The 19,228-nt window shown below is 39.3% G+C and overlaps 1 protein-coding gene and 1 pseudogene across 2 annotated transcripts in view; one reads left to right on the forward strand and one right to left on the reverse strand.

Annotated features, from left to right (window-relative positions):
* The first annotated feature begins 390 nt into the window (after positions 1–390).
* LOC115807085 (endoplasmic reticulum metallopeptidase 1-like) lies at positions 391–15,161 on the forward strand (annotated as a pseudogene).
* A 560-nt stretch (positions 15,162–15,721) lies between these two features.
* ric1 (RIC1 homolog, RAB6A GEF complex partner 1) overlaps positions 15,722–19,228 on the reverse strand; it is a 49,896-nt gene continuing 46,389 nt past the window's right edge. For both annotated transcript variants that reach the window (XM_030767313.1, XM_030767312.1), the window contains one exon: positions 15,722–19,228. In XM_030767313.1, coding sequence (XP_030623173.1) covers positions 18,940–19,228 — 289 coding nt within the window. In that variant the 3' untranslated portion in view covers positions 15,722–18,939.

Here is a 19,228-nt window from a genome sequence, read left to right on the forward strand (position 1 = left end):
AGTCACGAACTGTTAGTTATCTATAATACTTACTAACATGTTTACTCTTACAGTGTATTGTTTTTACATTACACTTTCGACACGGTCCCTTTTTGAAACGGAAACATTCCAGATAAATTAACACATGGGAAACTCGGAAGTAAAAATGCTGACAGTTCATGACAGGCACACCCGATACCAACAGCCTTTGTTTCACGTACGTTTGCGTTTAGCGGAATACGCACGAGTCGTGGAAACGAAACCAGCTTCACATAAATGCCAAATCTAAAATGAAACCAGGCTCTATATCTAAGTGAGTGACACCACAAAGCGTAAAATTTGTCTATAGCCTATACGGTGCTCAGATGCAAGAACAGAATCCCACTGAAGGAACACAAGGCTTCTGTTAACATGAAAAAGAAATGCGATGTCAGCATGCCTTTTTTAAGTGAAAGTGGCGCCGTCCTATTGGTGACAACGTTTATGTTGGTATTATGGGGAACGGTCCATTTCTCTTTCCAACAGCTTCTAATAGGAAAATCCACCGGAGAATTCAATACAGCCAGGGCAAGGTGAGTCCTTCTTCCTATGAAGAGATAGTAGGCTACAATATTTAATGGCATGCTTTGTTTATGAAGTTTTGGTCTAACCTTTCCTTTTCAACGAAGGACTTGTTTAATGAGAGACTTGTTGAAGTGGGCTATGCTTATAGCAGGTCAAAGGTCAGAAAAGTAACTGTACAGGCAAATAAACAATTATTAGCAGTGTTGTGCAAGTCACTGAAAATTAGTAATTAGTTACTATTACTAGTTACTTCTTTAAAAAGTAATTGAATTACTTTACCAATTACTGCATATAAAAGTAATTAGTTACTAGGGAAAGTAACTTTTGCGTTACTTCTAAATTCAGATTCAATTCTCTTATTAATAAACTTTCATATTAGAACATTTTTAAAAGCACTTGTAAGTACCTTGCATGCACTAAAATGTTTTTGTTCGAAGATTTCTTCACGGAGATTTCTCTCATACAAGCGGGTATGAGTGTCTGTCAATACCTCTTAGTGTGTTTTTGTTTGTGAACAACTGTGGATGTGTCTACATAATATTAATTGCATGTTATGTCTGTTGATGTGTGTTTCTCTGTCTATCTGGACTTTTTTCATCAGTTTTGAATGCCTACCTACCAACTTGTCAAACTTGTGAGTGTCACCCCTGATAGGCAGCCGTATTAGTTGATGTCAGGCTACATGATGGGTTTTGGAATTGAGGCCAGCCACTCATTTCTCCATATATTAAAACACCCTTAAATAAAGCAGGACATTAGGAGTATTCCCTTAAATCTGCCCAGAACTGCATAGGTTCCTGACCTCCAGAAACCACTCTTGGGTAAGATATGGAGAGGGAGGAAGGACCCTGGCTCAGTGACCCAGCCAAATGAACAAAGCCATTTGGGACTCAAGGACTCCCAGCATCAGCCATGATTCCCAGATTTAGAGCACAGCTCTCCACTGTGAGACAGTAACTTGACCTTGTCTGCCAGTTAGGAGCCCTGCCTTTCTGCATTTAAGTGTACCTCTGGGTGGTTGTGTGTGTGTGTTGTGTCTGTTCTTCTATAATTTCCTTTTATAGCTATATGTGTAATATCAACAGGAAACACCTAGAAAACATCACCAGGGTTGGTCCAAGGCCAGTAGGTAGTCCTGAGAATGAGGTTCTGACTGTAAACTACCTCCTGGAACAGATTAGTCACATCCAGAACCAGACCAGTTCCAGACACCACACAATATCTGTGGATGTCCAGAGGCCCACCGGATCTTTTAACCTCTATGGTATCATCAGATACTATAACCATGTCACCAATGTTGTGGTCAAACTGGAACCAGAGGGTGGAGCTCAACACATCATGCTGGCCAACTGTCACTTTGACTCTGTGCCCAACAGTCCAGGTAAAGAGGATAACTGAGTTTGAGCTGCTCCTTTTATGTTCCCCAAATGAAAATTGTCTATTTTTGTTGGTTATGGATCCACTGGATATTGTTGTTTATGAAACAACATGTTTATGTTGTTTGGTTGTGTGTTATATTTTGACACCTTGATGTGCTGCATGTATGAAAGGTATTTTCATACTTTAGGATCATTGTCTATGTGAATTTGTTCTGCAATTCATTAAGTTTCTAATTTGTCTGAGAAAAATATTTCCATATAATTAGATTAATTAAACATGAATTAAACATGCATGTGACTTTCCCCTTAAACAAGAAGGTCACTGCCTGTCTGCACTTTTCTTCAGTTATCTATAAAGCACCACACCCATATATTAACTACACAACAGAACAAAGACTCAAACAAAACAACAATAACAACAATATCCAAAAACAAGAAGAAGAAGAAGAAGAACAACAACAAAAAAGATTTGATAGGGCAGTCACTGAGAAAACTCATTTCTGTTAGTATTGTGAGTGTATATGTGAGTGTTTGTAAAGTACTAATGCCATAGAATGTGCTGTAATTGAAGGTCTAACTAATTTCTTTTTTTGCAACTGTAGCAAGTGTAAAAGAAACTTTGAAATACTGTATTTCACATGTAAGGGTTTGAGTCACATATTTTTCTGAATACAGAATTACACAGTATGAAATACAGTACAACAATGCATCACAGTATCAAAACAAAATCATTATTTTTATATATGTTTTTACATATAAAGGATGAGAAACAAGACATAACAAGACAGACAAGACATGATGGGACAGGCCAGGTCAGACCAGACAAACTGGGGTGATGGAACAAACTGCACATTGTGTTTTCTTTTAGGTTTGTCAGAACAGAAAAAAAAAAGAAGAAATAAATAAGTAAAAAAAAAAAAAAAAAAAAAAAGTTGAAAAGCATAGTAATACTTATAATTAAACTAGAGGCCATTTGGAAATAGGAATCGGGTATTGTAGAAACGGGGACCAGGTATATTCATAGGATTTGATGTTGTTTTTCAGAGATGCGGTACGTTCTTCTAGAATTGAATGGTTTTGTTAATAGATTGAGCCAGTGGGCTATGTATACCTTGGTTTTGTCTTTCCAGTTCAGTAATATGGTCTTTTTGGCAATGGTTGGTGATAGTAATATGAATGGTTCGAGATGTTTGGGTGTATGTAATGTAGAGACATCGCCAAGTAATTTGGTAATGGGGCGTAAGGGAATGCTGAAGCTAAGGATCTGAGATAGCCTGCTCATGACCTCTGACCAAAAGTTTTGGACGTGTGGGCAAAGCCAGAGGGCATGGAAGTAATCATCTGTTGAGGTTGAACAATATGAGCATGTATTGAGTCTCAGATTTGAAGCTGTGTGTTTACATATGTGCCTGTTTGTGTGTATTACATTGTCAGGTGCGAGTGATGATGCAGTTAGTTGTGCAGTGATGTTGGAGGTGCTGCGCTCCTTGGCTAATCTCTCCTCTCCTCTGAAACATGGTGTGGTTTTCCTTTTCAATGGCGCAGAGGAAAATGGCCTACAGGTGAGGGTACTACACAGACTTGCTTTGAATGGTGAACTCTTTTATAATGTCATGGCATCTTTGACATACAGATAAGACCTTCATGCCTGCAACTAATCAAGCTCCTGCTATTCTTATCCTTCAGACTGTTAATTTGATCTCTCTTTTTTTCTTTCTCAGGCAAGCCATGGCTTCATTACCCAGCACCCCTGGGCCAAACAGGTGCGGGCTTTTGTGAATCTGGAGGCCAGAGGTAGTGGGGGTAAAGAGTTGGTCTTTCAGACAGGTACATACATTCTTTACCAAAGACAGCAGCCTCTGTAAAATCTGTTTTCAGGTGTTTGTGCATGTACACGTCCCTCTCATAGTCTAATCTGAAACACTCATTTATCACCCACCAAAAATACTGGTTTTGTTACACACATTTATTCCCCTATCTTTCATATCCATCATATTTCCTCTTACATCTCAGGTCCAGAAAATCCCTGGCTAATTCAGTCCTACAGTCATGCGGTGAAGCACCCATTTGCCTCCGTGGTGGGTCAGGAAATTTTTCAGAGTGGCCTCATACCATCCAACACAGACTTCTACATCTTTTCACACTTTGGGAATGTCCCAGGCATGCTGCAGATCTAATTTTTTTTAAAGTTATAGTGAGAATATTTTACATTTGGGGGAACTCAGCTTGCGTGTGGTCTTCTTTATGTATACCTTTCCATATCCCCCACATTTCACCCAATTTGCTCCCCTATGCATTCAGTAAATGAGCTCCTTCAACTCACATAGGGATCGACTTGGCTTTCATTGAAAATGGCTTCATCTATCACACAAAGTACGACACTCCCGACCGAATACCAAATGACTCTATTCAGAGAGCTGGTGAGTGAAATGCGTGCATGTTTTTTTGTGGAATGACAATAGGTGTCCAGTGCGGTTTTTATATAAAAAACATATTTGATTACACTTATTTGTGGTTAAATTTGACATTATGGCATCAGTGGGCAAATAGTCTGCCTGCAAAGCTGCAATGTGTGTAAGCCTCCAAACATAAACACCAAATTCAGCTTGTTGATGCCCTGACGAGCGTCCGAATTTCAGAGTCAGATGTTCCAAGTTAGGGGTGGGACTGGGTCTGGAACTGATGAAACCTTTTTGTATTGAGAGAATCATGTTTGAAGCTCTGTTTGACATTCTTTGTATAATGTACCAATGCAGACATTATTAATTGCATCAACAAATGTTAATTTACCCTCTTGTTGATTCTGTTCATCAGTTCAGCATTTGTGGAGGATTTTTTTTAATTGGACATTCCCATAAGTAGCAACCTCTCACTGCCATTATCATCAACATCACAGTATATCTTACAAGCGTGTGAAGTCAGTTAAGTGGAGATAAATTTGAATGAACTGGACATCTGTCATCTGTTTGTCCTGTCAGGTGAGAATATCCTGGCCATCCTGAAGCACCTAGCCATGTCAGAGACACTTGCAGAGTCATCAGAATATCGCCATGGTAACATGGTGTTTTTTGACCTACTAGGCTTGGGAATGGTAACCTATCCGGACTGGGCTGGTACCATCATAAACTGCATATTTATCGTATTAACCATCCTGTACCTGCCAATAAAGTGCTACTGGACAAGGAATCTTGGTATGTGGACTGGCACTACTAAAATATACAATGTGTGGAATATTTGATCATTTGTCAGGTAGTGCATGTAATTGTGTAGAAGATAATATGATAATAATGTATAATAGTTTTTATGGAGAAATATTTGATGGAAGGAAGTATGCATTTCACTGATATCTCTTACATGAACTGGGCATTTAGTCTGTTGTAATATACTGTCACTGTTGAAGCAGAGAATATTCAGATGTAATTCATCATTTTTTCCAACATGGAACATAAACAATACAAAACTGCACAGTTGATTATATAAATTTCTAAATTCAGGTTGTTTTTATAGTAGCTGCTCTTCTCCATAAACTGTAAATATGACAAATACCCTCTGTTAGTTAGTCACTCTACCATGCAGTAAGCTCCAAGCAAATAAGCATACATTAGGCCAGTAAAACCTATTACTGATCAAGTCAGTATTTTACTGAACTGTTCCCCAAATTAAAATGGTCAGCTAAATCTTTTGCAGTGGCATGTTTTAAAGTAATTGACAATCTGGGAAAAGTAATTTTCCTGTGAAAGAGCCAACCTAGTTTTTTTTTTATTAAGCTTCTCTATTAGGTAGTTATGTCAGTCCTAATCAAACTGATCAGTCAGTAATATTTTAGCTAGGCGGCACAACCTTTCTTGAACCTTTTGAACTTGATCAACCAAATGAATCACAGTCTTAGAAAAACAAAACAAAAAAACAAAGAAACAAACAAACAAACAAAAAAGTATATATATATATTGTAAACAAAGAGCACAATTGTAATCTGGCTTGGCCTTTTGTTCATTTGTAAATGGCACCATGGTGGACTTGAAATCTCTGACATCTTGTGTGAGAATTTCTGTAGTACAGCTAAAAGAATGTTTTGATGCACTGGACAAGTAATATGATATTTATGCTGATACTGAATACAGATTAATTGACAATCATGGCTCCTTCCAGACATACTTTGTTTATTGGAATGCTTTAGTATTCTCACATTCTGTAATCTGAAGTTAAGATAGTGTTGAGGAATGAAACGATTCAGTTATCATCAGGAGATTCATGACTCATTGAAAAAGATTTTATATTTTATATAAAAATCCCCATGTACTCTTGTTTTCCCACCTTATCATCTGACTCTTATTTATCCCTCTCAGGACCATGGTATTTGCTGAAGTTGTTCTGTGCTGTAATTTGGGTGGTGTTCAGCTGGATTGTCACCATATTAGCAGTGGCGATGCTAGCTTGGCTGATTACTCTGATGGGCCGGACCATGTTCTGGTACACTCACTTCTATGCCTCCATTTGTCTGTACGGCTCCGCTGCAATTGGAATGATGATTTTAACCCACACACTGATCAGGAACCGGTGCTCTAAGGTGAGTTTGTCAGCCATGGCCACCTATTCATCATATTCATCGTTGTTCAATTTGCAAAAGGTTGTGAAATTTACTGTATTCTCGATTTTTTTTTTCATTTCTAAATCATCAAGTGATTTATTTGAGGTGATTGTGTATCCAACAATACAGTGGAGTCAAGGCTGCTACATCAGTGGAACAAACACTTTCTTCCTTTTTAGTGCAGTAAGCAGTCATTGTGAAGTCCACTGTCATGAAGATTGCGAGGCATATGTAACAAGATAGGATCAAAAGATAAGATCTAAAATCTAAACCTCTGCTGACACTATGGATCTCTTATTGGCCTAGTTTTGCACAGGCAAGTCAATTTAGTATCTCACTCTTTACCACGTACTTCCTTCCTGCGGAATCCTCCCCTGTCATTCCACACACATCTAGGTTAACGCGTTAGATCATGGATGGTCCTCCCACTAAGAGAGACATACGATCATTCTTTGGGGTCAAGTGTTGTATTGCAGGGTCACACCTGGTAGACTTTAAGATAATGATCCATATAATCTTAAAATACTGGATAGCTTCATAAGATAGAAATCCTAAATTACCGTGCTTGCTCCTGGCATAAATGCCTAGCTAACGTTAGCTACTAGGGGTGGGAGAAAAAATCGATACAGTGCAGTATTGCGATATTGCCGGCATGATATTATATCAGCAAGTATCAATATTTATTTATTTAATATTACTTTATAATTTAAAAAAAAACACAACAACAATGACGATGATGCGATCACTGCCGCCCATTGAAAAAATCATGTGATCCACTCGTCAGCAGAAAGGGCAAAAGCTGCTGTGATAACCTTACTGTCTAAACGGATTGGGCAGACTGGTGTTTTTGGTGTTTAGAATTAAGAAGAACTAATTCATCATCGAAGATACTGTTCATACTGCTTATTCTGTTTCTACAGTGTAAAGCAGCTTAAAATATAAATAATTACATCATTTATCCAAACTTTAATGTATGTTGTACTTTTGTTCAAAGTACTATTTATGCCAATAAAACAAGTTTATTGTAACTGCATTATGTCATGTTACCTTGGTGAGAACTCTTAAATAACCACACATAGCAAATGTTAGGGAAAATCTTTGTTTATGTCATGTGTTTCAGGGAAAAAAAAGAATATCAGCCGATATATCATTATCGGATTTTTAAAATCCTCAAATATCAAAATCAGTATTGGTCTTAAAAGTCCTATATAGTCAGGCTCTAATTGGGATTTCATCGTTGTCGTGGGCAGCATATCGTGATAGTATTGTATCGTGATTCCCACCCCCTATTAGCTACTAGCAGCGCTAGCGTGTGTGGGAGAGTGCTAGCTGTCCGGTTTATGGGATAGCAAGTATAAAACACTGCACACTGCAATAATGCACTCAATAATTCTTTCATGTCAAAGGTGCATTAATAAACGGGGAAAGAAAAGTCAGTGTTTTGCAGTCATGCTATAGGCATTCCTTAGTGTGTTAACTGCATTTCAGAATCAGCAGTGTGGCCAGCGGCCCGCCAGGGACAATGAGGAGGAGGGATATGAAATGAACAGGTACAAATAACTACACCTTATCGAAATGTCTCTCGCAGATATCAGTAGTTCAACATTTTATCCAGATAAGGTTATCATGGCCAGGATAGCAAATTGTGCTAAATCATGCAGGACAGAAGCGTTCCTTGAAGAGGATGTGACTAGTCTGCAGGCTGAGGAAGAGATGCCCTGCACAGAGGGAACACGTCAGACCACTGAGGTATAGTGAATGAGAGAGGAGCATTACCTGCAGTAAATGACTTTTTTTTTTCTTGTGGGTGTATTTGTGGGCATTCTGTAGTGCAGACTGTCTACCTCAGATCAATCATACTGTCTATACAGAGGTGGTAATGAGCTTATCCCTCCCTTCCCGGACAGGTTTGCTGCGAGGAAACGGAGAAATAAAATTAGGCCTCCTCTCACTCAGACTGACTCAGCTGAGATCAGTGTCTGTCGTTCACACTTCTTCTGATATGTGAAGCCACTTTGTTTTTTCACTCAATGAGTTGTGTTGTCCAGGGATGTAACATAATTGGAAGAAAGAACTTCAGTCACTCTTGCACTATTCAAGCACAGCTACGTACACACCTGAGGATCAGTAAATGTTGTCGGAGTAAGAAAGAGTGATCTTAGTTAACACACAGACACACACACACAAACACACACGGGGACATTGGAATGGTGCTACATTGGGGCTCCCAGCCACAGTTTTCAAGTGTTGCCTCAGTCCCGTTTCACACAGATCTGAAGAAAACAATGGAGTCTCCTTGTGTTTCTTGTGTGTACGCAGACAACTGAATAACAGTGAGAATTAAAACACATACTGACCCAAATGTGTGCCAAACCTGGAAAAACTATGTAAATCAAGCACAGTGTGTAAATTATGATGTTTTACTTTATGCTACACCCTTATTTCTTTGAGTCTCTTCTTGTCTCTTGCCTTTTTCTCGTAGTCACATAAGAATGTGCGTCGTTTGGAGCTTGGTGAACTATTCTTTGATGCAAGCTTGGTACTGTGGTGTTTGGTGTTGGTCTGTATGACGGGGGTTGGACTTTGTTCGGCGTATGTACCCATGCTGATGGTGGCACTCCCCCTGATCACTAGAGCACTGCTCACCAAGGAATTCAACCAGAGAGGTGAGAAGTACACTACACTTTGGTCAGGGATAGTGAAACCAGCTTACTGTTCCAATTTTCAGGTTTTTTGGACTTCTCATTAAACCTGCACTGTGAACAACCTTAAAGAGCTATGGAAAAGTAGAGGAGTTGTGAGACATGAGCTATGGTTGTTTGGCTACTATTGGCTACAATTTATTACCATATCTGGTGGGAATGGCAGGTACAGGTCTACTATATCATGATTCAGTGTAGTAGACAGAGTGATGTAGAGTGAAATGATTCCCACAATAGTCAATTTATTGTAAATATGATGTTTGAATGTGTTTTCTTCTCATTTTTGATCTTGTTGCGTGGTGATTAGTAATTGAGCAAAATTATTAGTGGCAGTCAGTTTGATTATAGTGAAATTTACTAACTATAGTGCATGCAAATTGCTTTTTTTCATACAGTAGGTAACCTGTATGGAGGTGTCCTAACAGTATCATAAGTGGATGATATGTATCACCTAATATGCTGTTAGATGTCTCTACTATAGACAACGCACACTGTCTCTGAGGTTGCAGATTCTCTGTGGAGACCAGGAGGCAGCAAATAGTCCTGGAAATAAACATCCGGTCTTTAAAATGTCATCTTCTCACAGCCTGAGTACCAAGATGAAAAAACTACTCAATTGCTTGAAAAATGAGGACTGATTTCCGACTCAGAAACTAATAGAGTAAGACTTGATCAAGCACTGTGTGATTCTTCATGTCCAAGATTTTCCTCATTTCCTCTAAAATAGCATCCTCTGGTTTTCACAACCCTTTTGGGGCGCTGGTGCACAGCTTTACCTGGGTTAGCACACACAGTTTAGAATTAAATCTGTGTAGGTTGGCAAGGTCAGGGAAATATAATTGTTCTAGTTAGTTAAACTTAGTAAGTCTTGAACCTGTTGAGTGTAAAGTGAGGACACTTAAGGTGGTCAATCACATTTTGGGGGTTCCTAACTTTTTTTGGAAGGATGGTGGACTGAAAGCACAGAAACTTCCTCTTTGTTGTTGGCTTAGTTTTCCAATCTTGTAACCCTGTGGCAAGGTACTACAATTTCACAACCTTTGTTGCATCATGTATTTGGCTGGACGACATGGCCAAAAATGTTATCACGATAAAAAAGTTTTCATATCAGTCAATATCGATAATTATCATGATAAATGTCAAGTCCTCATTTCTTTCAAGTTTAAAGGTTGATTTTTGCTCCTGAGTGGAAGTTGAAGAAACTAGACAGTTAATTGAGGTTTTAAACTATTCTTTGTGGTCAGAACATGACAAACACTTGCCAAACAGTGGAACATTTCACAAATCTGAGGCAGAACATTCAAAACAGTTATACTGAAATACATCAAAATGTGCATGAGTAAAATTAAGTAAAATCTTTTTTCAGTCCTTTTTCCTCAACAAAATAAATATTTTAATAGAAACAATTAACTGCTGCAGTGTGATACAGCACACGTGCAAGATGGCTCAGACAGCAAAGTTTAAAAGTGTTTTAAAGGATAATGTCAAATAAAACAATAAACAGACAAAGAAATCTCGATTCTGGTTAGCACGCCAAACCCAGATGGTTTGTTCAGATGGTTTGAAACATTTTGTAAGTGTTTTAGCTGACAATGTAAATAAAACAGATAAACAAAAGAAAAATCTCAACTAACTAAAAGCTAATGGGTGATATTGTTTCAAGTGATGAAACAGGTTCGTGGCGTTGCCTGTCTTTGTTGGCACGTGTCTTTGGCACAGTTTGCAGTGCACGCCGCTCTGTTTTTTGTCGGACTGTAAATAGCCAAAATGTTTCCAAACTACTGAAGTTGAGTGACCTTTCTTGTCGACGATGTCTTCGTCCTCCGAGCGGGTCATGGGCACTGCTTTTTCTTCGGCGTCGCTCATTTCGCTTATTTTGCTTATTCCGCTCCAACTACAAGCCTGTCAGCCACTGTGTCTGGAAACAATACCACGTGCTGGCCTGAATTCATACCTCTCACCGTGTAACCTAACCTGCGCAATGCATACCTCTATTCCTGCGACATGATTGGCAGTTTGTGATTCATTTCTGTTCGTGCTGTCTAAGCATGGAAATGAATTATATCAAACATTTATTGAATATTTGTTACATTTCTATAGAAGAAAATGATACTGCAGCAATTATTGTTTTATGACCCAGCCCTACTCTTACATGCTGTGTTCAGTGAAGATTCAGTCAGTGGAGATCCACTTTTTTGCCCCATGCTCCACCAGCCTCAGAGTCACTGGCTTAAATAGGAAGAGTCCTGATCCTGAGCTTCTCATACTGAAAGCAGGAGGCCAAACAACAACTGGCATTCATTTTGACTACCAACGTCAATTCCTTTCTTTAATTAGTTTCATGAGGATTTCTTGGGCAGTTCCCTCTGCTGCTGCGTTACGTAACAGGAAGGGCCTCAGGGTAGTGGTTGGCATTCTCTTCAACAGACTTTACAATTTCACACGGGGTGCCAGCAGGTCCACTAAGGTCCTGTGAAAGGGGTTATTTATGATGGCTGGAGGGATTAAAGGATTACTATAATGAGAGCAAAGTGCATACTTCTGACATTCCACACAAGTACTGCCATTCTTCTCAACTGATTTTACATCAGCTGACTGATAAAAGCAAGCCTTTACACTGTTCCTCATGTTTGTCAAATTTGAGCCCTCCATTTGAGTTGTCATGAAGTGTATACTATACTGGAAAGATAGTGGGGTCATTGTGACTGTCTTCTCTGACTGTGGCATCTCACTGTTTCCCTCTGACATCTCGTGTGCTCCAGCTCTTCTGCAGTATCTGAGCTGGATTGAGTAACTTCTCCCTGCTGAAAATATCTGTTGATAACTTCTGAACTTTGTACATTAAGGGGACAGCACAGGATTGTTTTGAAAGACTTAATTTTTTACCAGTTTGTAGATAGGTATCTGTCTGGCCTCTTTTGCCAAGACATCCATTGACTTAACGGTTCATAGGTTCACTGCAAAAGCACAGACCATGCAGATCAAGTCCATTCCAAACTTTACACTGTGTGTCCTTAATACTCAGACCTGTCACCTAATGCCCTTTATCATAATGAATGTAGGACATGCTTATTCTATGACACTCGCACCTTAAACCGTATGGGCAGAGGTCTCTTTGCCATTATAATTGTGACCATTGAAGCTGCTCTAACCTCATGTGCCCAGCAGGGGGCAATGAACTTACAGAGGAGTTCAGTAGCGTTAGCTGAGGAAGGTGCAGGTTGCCTTCGATGGAATAAGCCTGAGCAATAAGCCCTAGCAACATGTCCTGAGGCAGCACACTTGAAACATCTTCCACCTTCAAAGTACTCTGCAATGTAAATCTGCTTTATAAAAACAGAAATCCTAGAGTGTTTCTGTCCTCTGTCATGGGTCAGGGTTTTCCCTGCTTTTACTCTGGTGATGTTTGGAGTTTTATGTATTGCAGTAGCTCTTTCATACTCAGTAGTTCAAGTTTCAGAGGAGTTGCTTATGTGTTGCGATGCTATGGCCCTCTCTCATAGTGGATGTTTTTGTGCGCATGCAGGAGCAACACTGAAGTATGCAGCACTGTTCTCGCTGGGTTTGGCTCTGCCGTATGTCCACTTCATGTGCCTCATCAGGTTGGTGCTTGAAGTATTTACACCCATCTTGGGAAATAATAAATACTGGATCCCCACTGATGTACTGATGGCGATCCTGGTCACCATAGCAACCGTTTTTCTCTCATCTTTTTTTGTAAGTATGGGATTTCTATTAGTGCTGTAGCTTTGAATAATAATTAGTTTTTTTTTCCTTTTGTTGATCTCTTACAGCGAAGGAGCCTGCTAATTTTCTCTATGATTTTCTTGCCTCTTTGTTAGACAAAGGGGCACACTGTTCTCACATGCTTTACACATCTTTTTTACATTCATCTCTTCTTCCCTTCTCCTTTTTCTTTGACTCCTCTGAACAGAACTGGATCAGATATAGTCATATAAGTTCTTAGAGGTCTTGTGCTAATGCTCCATATCACATTTGACAACTTATCTAAAAAAACAAAAAGAACAAAGGAAAAATTCAGAACCAAAGTTGATGTCATATGCCTTGTTTCCCATTCTTTAAATGATTTCTGAACCCCAGTCAGAAAAATGTTTGGTCAAGAATGAGAGGAGTAAAGGGGCTAAGAGTGACCAATGAAAATTCTGTACTTTTGAGCCTCTCAACCTCTGAATAGAACAGCAAAAATGAGACTAGTATGTTGTTTATGTCAGTGAAGTGTGTCTGATAAGTGTCAAAAACAGATACAATACATGAATGTATAAATGACTGAATTTAGCCTCAGGCAAGCAATTGTGGCTTACCTGCTATTCTTATGCTTTATTCTCTGTTTCCTCTTTCTCATACACACACACACACACACACACACAGATACACTTCATCTATCTGGTCAGACACACTAAGCGGATCTTGGCTGTCCTGGCCATTGTGTTCACGGTGATGTTCGTCCTTGTTTCCTCTGGGCTTTTCTTCCCCTTCTCAGCTGACCAGGTCAGCCCACGACCCAAGCATATGTCCATACAGGTACTGTCTCATACTAAACTACATATAAATTGATAATGGAATGCTTATGAGTTTAAGATGACTGAAATGGTCATCTAAAATTCACATTTTTGAGGCTAGGTGAACTGAAAAACATGATGTCCCACCAAATTATTATTTACTGAATTATTTATAAATAATGAATTATTCGTAGATGTGTTTTAACTGTAGGTTTTTGTTTTTCACTCAGCTGATTAAGAAAATATCACTTATTTAGGGTCACTTATTATCCCTGTCTCTCTCCCTCATTAGCACATTACTTACACATTTCACGACCCCGATGGCTCAGTGCTAAAGGAACACTCTCAGCTACGGATTATGAGTTCTGACTACACTGGCATGGACCACATCACCCCACTTATCCCAGAGATTAACGACACCATACGCATCAAGTGAGTTATATTTGGGTTTTTTTGCTTTAGATCATGTGAAATGCTGCTGACAGAAGTCTGGTAAATTGTTTGTACATTCTATGGCACAAGTGAATCTGTACACTTGTTGTGAATTTGTAGAGGGCAATAACTATTTGGTTTTTTGTTTTTTTTTTTAATTTGTTTTCAGTGACGAGTGGCGTCTCCCAGCACCCAAAGTGTCTCCAAAATCTCCCTTGAAATTCCAACTCCTCTCAAAACAAGAGACAAAGCAGGGTACAGTAAATATGACATTTGAGGCCAAAGGTGAGATGCTGCACAACTCTAAAACAACACAGTAGTTTGCATAAACTACTAAACACAATTTAAAAGTTGTAATCTGGTTTGAAGTGAATTATATCCTGTCTTACTCATTTGGGTCCCTCCAGGGCCAAGCCACATGACCTTGTATCTTCAGCCCCATTTGGGAGCCACACTAACCAGCTGGTCATTTGGAAAAGAAATCCCACAGGTTAAAAGCAATGGATTGTATCATATTACCTACTCTCATGGTCTGGATGCACCAGCCTGGATCTTCTGGTTCGAAATCCAGGTAGACTGTTGGGAACAGCTAACAGCTTTTTTTTGTGTGTTCAAAATTTTTTTTGATGAAGTTCACACAAAACATCATCATCTGTATGTATTTACACAACTGTGGGAATGTCTGCCATCTGCCAGCTTTTCACATATTATTTTTTCTTGTTTTATATCCTTTGAATTTAGCACTTAATTAATAGCTATCATTTTGAAATTGTGTGTTTGGTTATTGATATATGGGAATGTTTTTACTCTGGATCCACAGCTGTCCAAATCGGCAGATCCCTTTGGTACTGACAGGATGATTTCAGTACACATCTTATCTCAGTATGTCTTTGGGGAGGATCAGAAAACCCCTGCACTGGACTCCATGCTCCAGAGGGTTCCTGATTGGGCTTTTGTCTCATTTGGGGTCATCACCTATCATAAGTACCAATACTGAGGTCCAATTTTGATGATTCATCCTGCAGACCTAATAGTCATCATGGGGATCATTATGTGTATGACTGAAAATGGGCAAATGGTGACCCTCCTGCAATGCAACAGCACTCTTGTGCTGCACACATATTACAGGGCCATGCATTTGATCACACAAAAAAACCCCACACAAATAGATTCATCATAATGCCACCTTACAACTCAATAATATTGTGATGTGCCGAAATTTAATGAGGATGAATGCTTTTTATGGTCATATTACTGGATTTGGTTTTCAGACTGGAAATCACGGGTATTCTGTGTTCCACTTGTCTGCTTAATCTTTATCATTAGTGTATTATGCACTGACTTTTTCTTTTTGGACAATAAATAAAAGTTTTTTAATGATAATAATTGGCTATAGTGATGGTTTTTTGGGTTCTTATGTAGGTTTTCTGTACATCTTTGGCCAAAAGCAAATTTGGCATATATGGCATATGAGAGACTGTCTTTAAAAACAAACAAACAACTAAATTTTTAGATTTAAACAGTCTTAACACATTTTACAACAATCAACGTAAAATGTTTTTAAAAATAATTTATTGTTTTTTTATGTACAGGAGAAATAGAAAACAAAATGAGTAGAAAAGTAATTGTACAAGAAAATGTCTCTATACACTGCATTGAAGATGGGCTCCTGACTCAGAAAATGTTTCTGTGTCCCGGGAGAAACTTTACTGTACACAGGAAGAAAAAAACTGTCCTCTTCCATCCAAATACATCATTAATGTCCTTTATCATCAACTGTATGAAATATAAACAGAGTACCTCTGCACATGCCGTGTCATACTCAAGTTTTTGAAAACAAACAAAAAAAATTTAAAAGCCTTTCATACAATTCAACTCCATGTCTTAACACATATAGCTTATGAAGTTGTCTCAAAGTCATATAACTTGAACTGAAAAATGCAGTTGCAAATGCAAAGCAAAGAGAACTGGTTTGAGTCGAAAGGAGAGAAACAGGCTTTTGTGTACCATTTTGAATACACCTGCAGTCAGACTACATTGACACGGCTCACTGTGAGGGTGTGGAAGTTTCTTTGGTTAGCTGAATTATGATCATGACATGGGAACTTTGTGGAAACAACCTAAATGTTTTAAAACACTCTGGGGCATGACCACAGAATTCAGCATGTAAGGGAAGTGGTGTCGGGACTAGCACAGCCAATAGAGGAGAGAGAGTTAAGGAAGAATATATTGGGGAACCTGTGTTAGGCCCGCTGAAATAAACGGCTTCTAACAACAAGTCTATAAGTACTTTAAAATAAAAGACAAAGCAAAATAATTAAAAAACAAAACCAAAAAAAAAAAAAACATTACATGGTATTTATATACTCCCTGAAAAGTTGCTAGCTGCATGAAAACAAGAACAACATAATGAAACGCCGTTTGGTCCATGTGGTGGAGACATAACTGAGGGCGAAAAACCGAGGAACAATAAAACAGACAAAATTAAGCTAAACTGCTTCTCCAACATTGCACACTGACGTGTCATTTTAATACTGTTCCAGGCAGGAAACTATACCAGTGTGTGTGTGTGTGTGCTTTAATGTGTGTTACAGTTTACAGAGAAAGCTCTCAAACCACTAAAATTCTTTGTCAATACCAGAATCACAAATGTCTAACACAGAGAAGAGGCCAATGCTGTTCTTTAGTTCAACATTTTGAATAGTCATCAGCATTGAATGGTTTAGGGAACCAAAACCCATTCTCTCACTTACAATAAATAATTAATAGCTGCGATTCTTGCATTTGTTTTTGTTTGTTTTTGCTTGTATAAATGCAGTCAAAAAATACATGTAGCAACAAAAACGAACAACTTCCCTCCCCAGAAACATCCCCCCCCATTTAGACATGAAATTCAAAATGCTATCAACAGCAATATAATCAAAACTTAGAATAAGTGATTTCATATACACATACAGATGTTCAACATGATCACAAAAATTAAATAAATAAGTCAATACCACTTGGTTTAGGTGTTAGCACACCTTAAATAGTTGTTAATCATTTAGTGGATTTTTTTTTTGCTGTCCTTAATACTTGTCTTTGTTGTTCATGGCAGCTCGGTGAGAAACTATTTTGGACGCTGAGACTAGAGGAAATACACTCTGTTCCTGCACAAACACAGTCTTGACTCAGATCAATACCCACTACTGAATCATGGTCTAAACGTTCATGATGATGAGACCAAAACAAACAAACAAAAAAAACTAGACAGGATACTGAAATGTTACCAAGGACATCATAAGAGACTGCTTTGTTTTTAAAGTAGGAAGTGTCCCGTTGCATCAGCAGAACAAAACTCTCCTCAAAACCTTTATAAGAAACACCACTGGGCGCTCTACATTATTTCATCATTGTTAACTGGCTGGGCCCAGTATGCAGTGTACTAAATTTAGACTGGGACCAGTGCACAGTGCACTAGAAGCCACTGCTGACTGCTTGTGGGTTTAAAACCCATTCAAAGTGCAGATGAAGATTAGCTGATTTATAAAACAGGCTTCCACTTAGTCTGATAACTTCAATGCTCTGGTTGGCTGTTCTTCAGTACCAGGGTGTAGCTGGAAAATGGATTTTGAATGTGTGTGCATATGTGTATGCATGCGCGTGGATAAGATGTTGGTTGTGCGAACTGAGTGAATGCTATAGCACACCCTGAAAGTTTCATTACAACGCTCTCAAGCCCCAATGTGAGGTATGTGCACACACTTTGAAAAATCTCAACAAAAATATTTGTTCTCATTGTTCTGTCCAGCACAAACTACATCAACAGGATCTCAAGAGGGAGTTTTTTTGGCCAAAATAATCATTGTAAGCATTCTGAATATGAACTGTCATCCGTCCGACAATTGGAACAATATGCTGTTGAGGGCGTTTCAATTGGGGGGAAAAAAAAAGGAAAGAAAAAGTTTATCATTCAAGCACAGCTGCTACAGGATAATTAAAATATGAAGACATGTCAAGGAGGCATAAATAATTTTGATCGTCTCTCACTGGTGTCGTCGTGGTGACCTGTGAGAATTCCGTCACAAAAATGCTCAAAAACGTTTTCCCACATACATGTTAACTCACACACAAATGTACACACACATTCAGGCGTACATACAAATACAGAGGGTACAGAAGTGTGTGTGTGTGTGTGCAGCACAGTTTGGTACAGAACTACAGTGGCGCTCCTTTTGTGTTTTCACACGTGATCCAAGAAATCAGTCTAGCCCATAGATGTGACATTCTTGGATTTCAGTTGCTTGACACATTCAGGATCCTACCATGGGAGCAAATGTCACCTTTAAAACTATGGATAGGCAGCTATTGAATCCTGAAAAGCATTAATGCCAGTGAAAATGGAAACTCAGGACACATAGGGATGGAAAACACTGACTGTAAAGCCACAGGACCATGCCACACACTGTTTTCTGACTGGTGATACACACACACACGCAAACGCACACACACACACGCACGTAAAGCAGTCAAGCTGCACCAGACCTCTGCAATAAAGAGTTTCCATCCTATTGCGCACAAAGACAGACACGCACACACACAGATTATCCCTAATTCATGCATACACAGTTTCATCCTAACACCGCCCCCCCCCCAATTAAAGCGGTGCCATGAGGAACACCTCAAACCAAACACAAGGAAGTATGAAATGAGCCACAGCATCGATACCATTCTACCTGTTCTTCACCCTCTTATAAGAAACACCACCCTCAACCCTTTCTCCTCCACTTCAGAGGTCACGACAGCGTGCAGTCATAGCTCCCCTCCTCTGGGGACTGCTCCTCTTGCTCCTCCTCAGCGGAGTCCTCCATGGGATGAGAGCCAGACCCTGAGGAGGGTTCCAGGGGGAGGGGGAGGCCCAGGGGAACTGGCCCACGGCTGTCCTCTGTTCTGGGCAGCGTCGGTTCGGCTAGTTTAGACACGCTGGCAGGCTGGAAGGCCTCGGGCTGGACCTGCTCCACCGCCGACTCCATCAGTCTCTGCAGCTGCGGCCGGATCAGGTTCAAAAAGGGCTTATAGCCAAGA

The sequence above is a fragment of the Chanos chanos genome, chromosome 3 (assembly GCF_902362185.1).
Source record: "Chanos chanos chromosome 3, fChaCha1.1, whole genome shotgun sequence".
In the NCBI taxonomy this organism is placed as follows: Eukaryota; Metazoa; Chordata; class Actinopteri; order Gonorynchiformes; family Chanidae; genus Chanos; species Chanos chanos.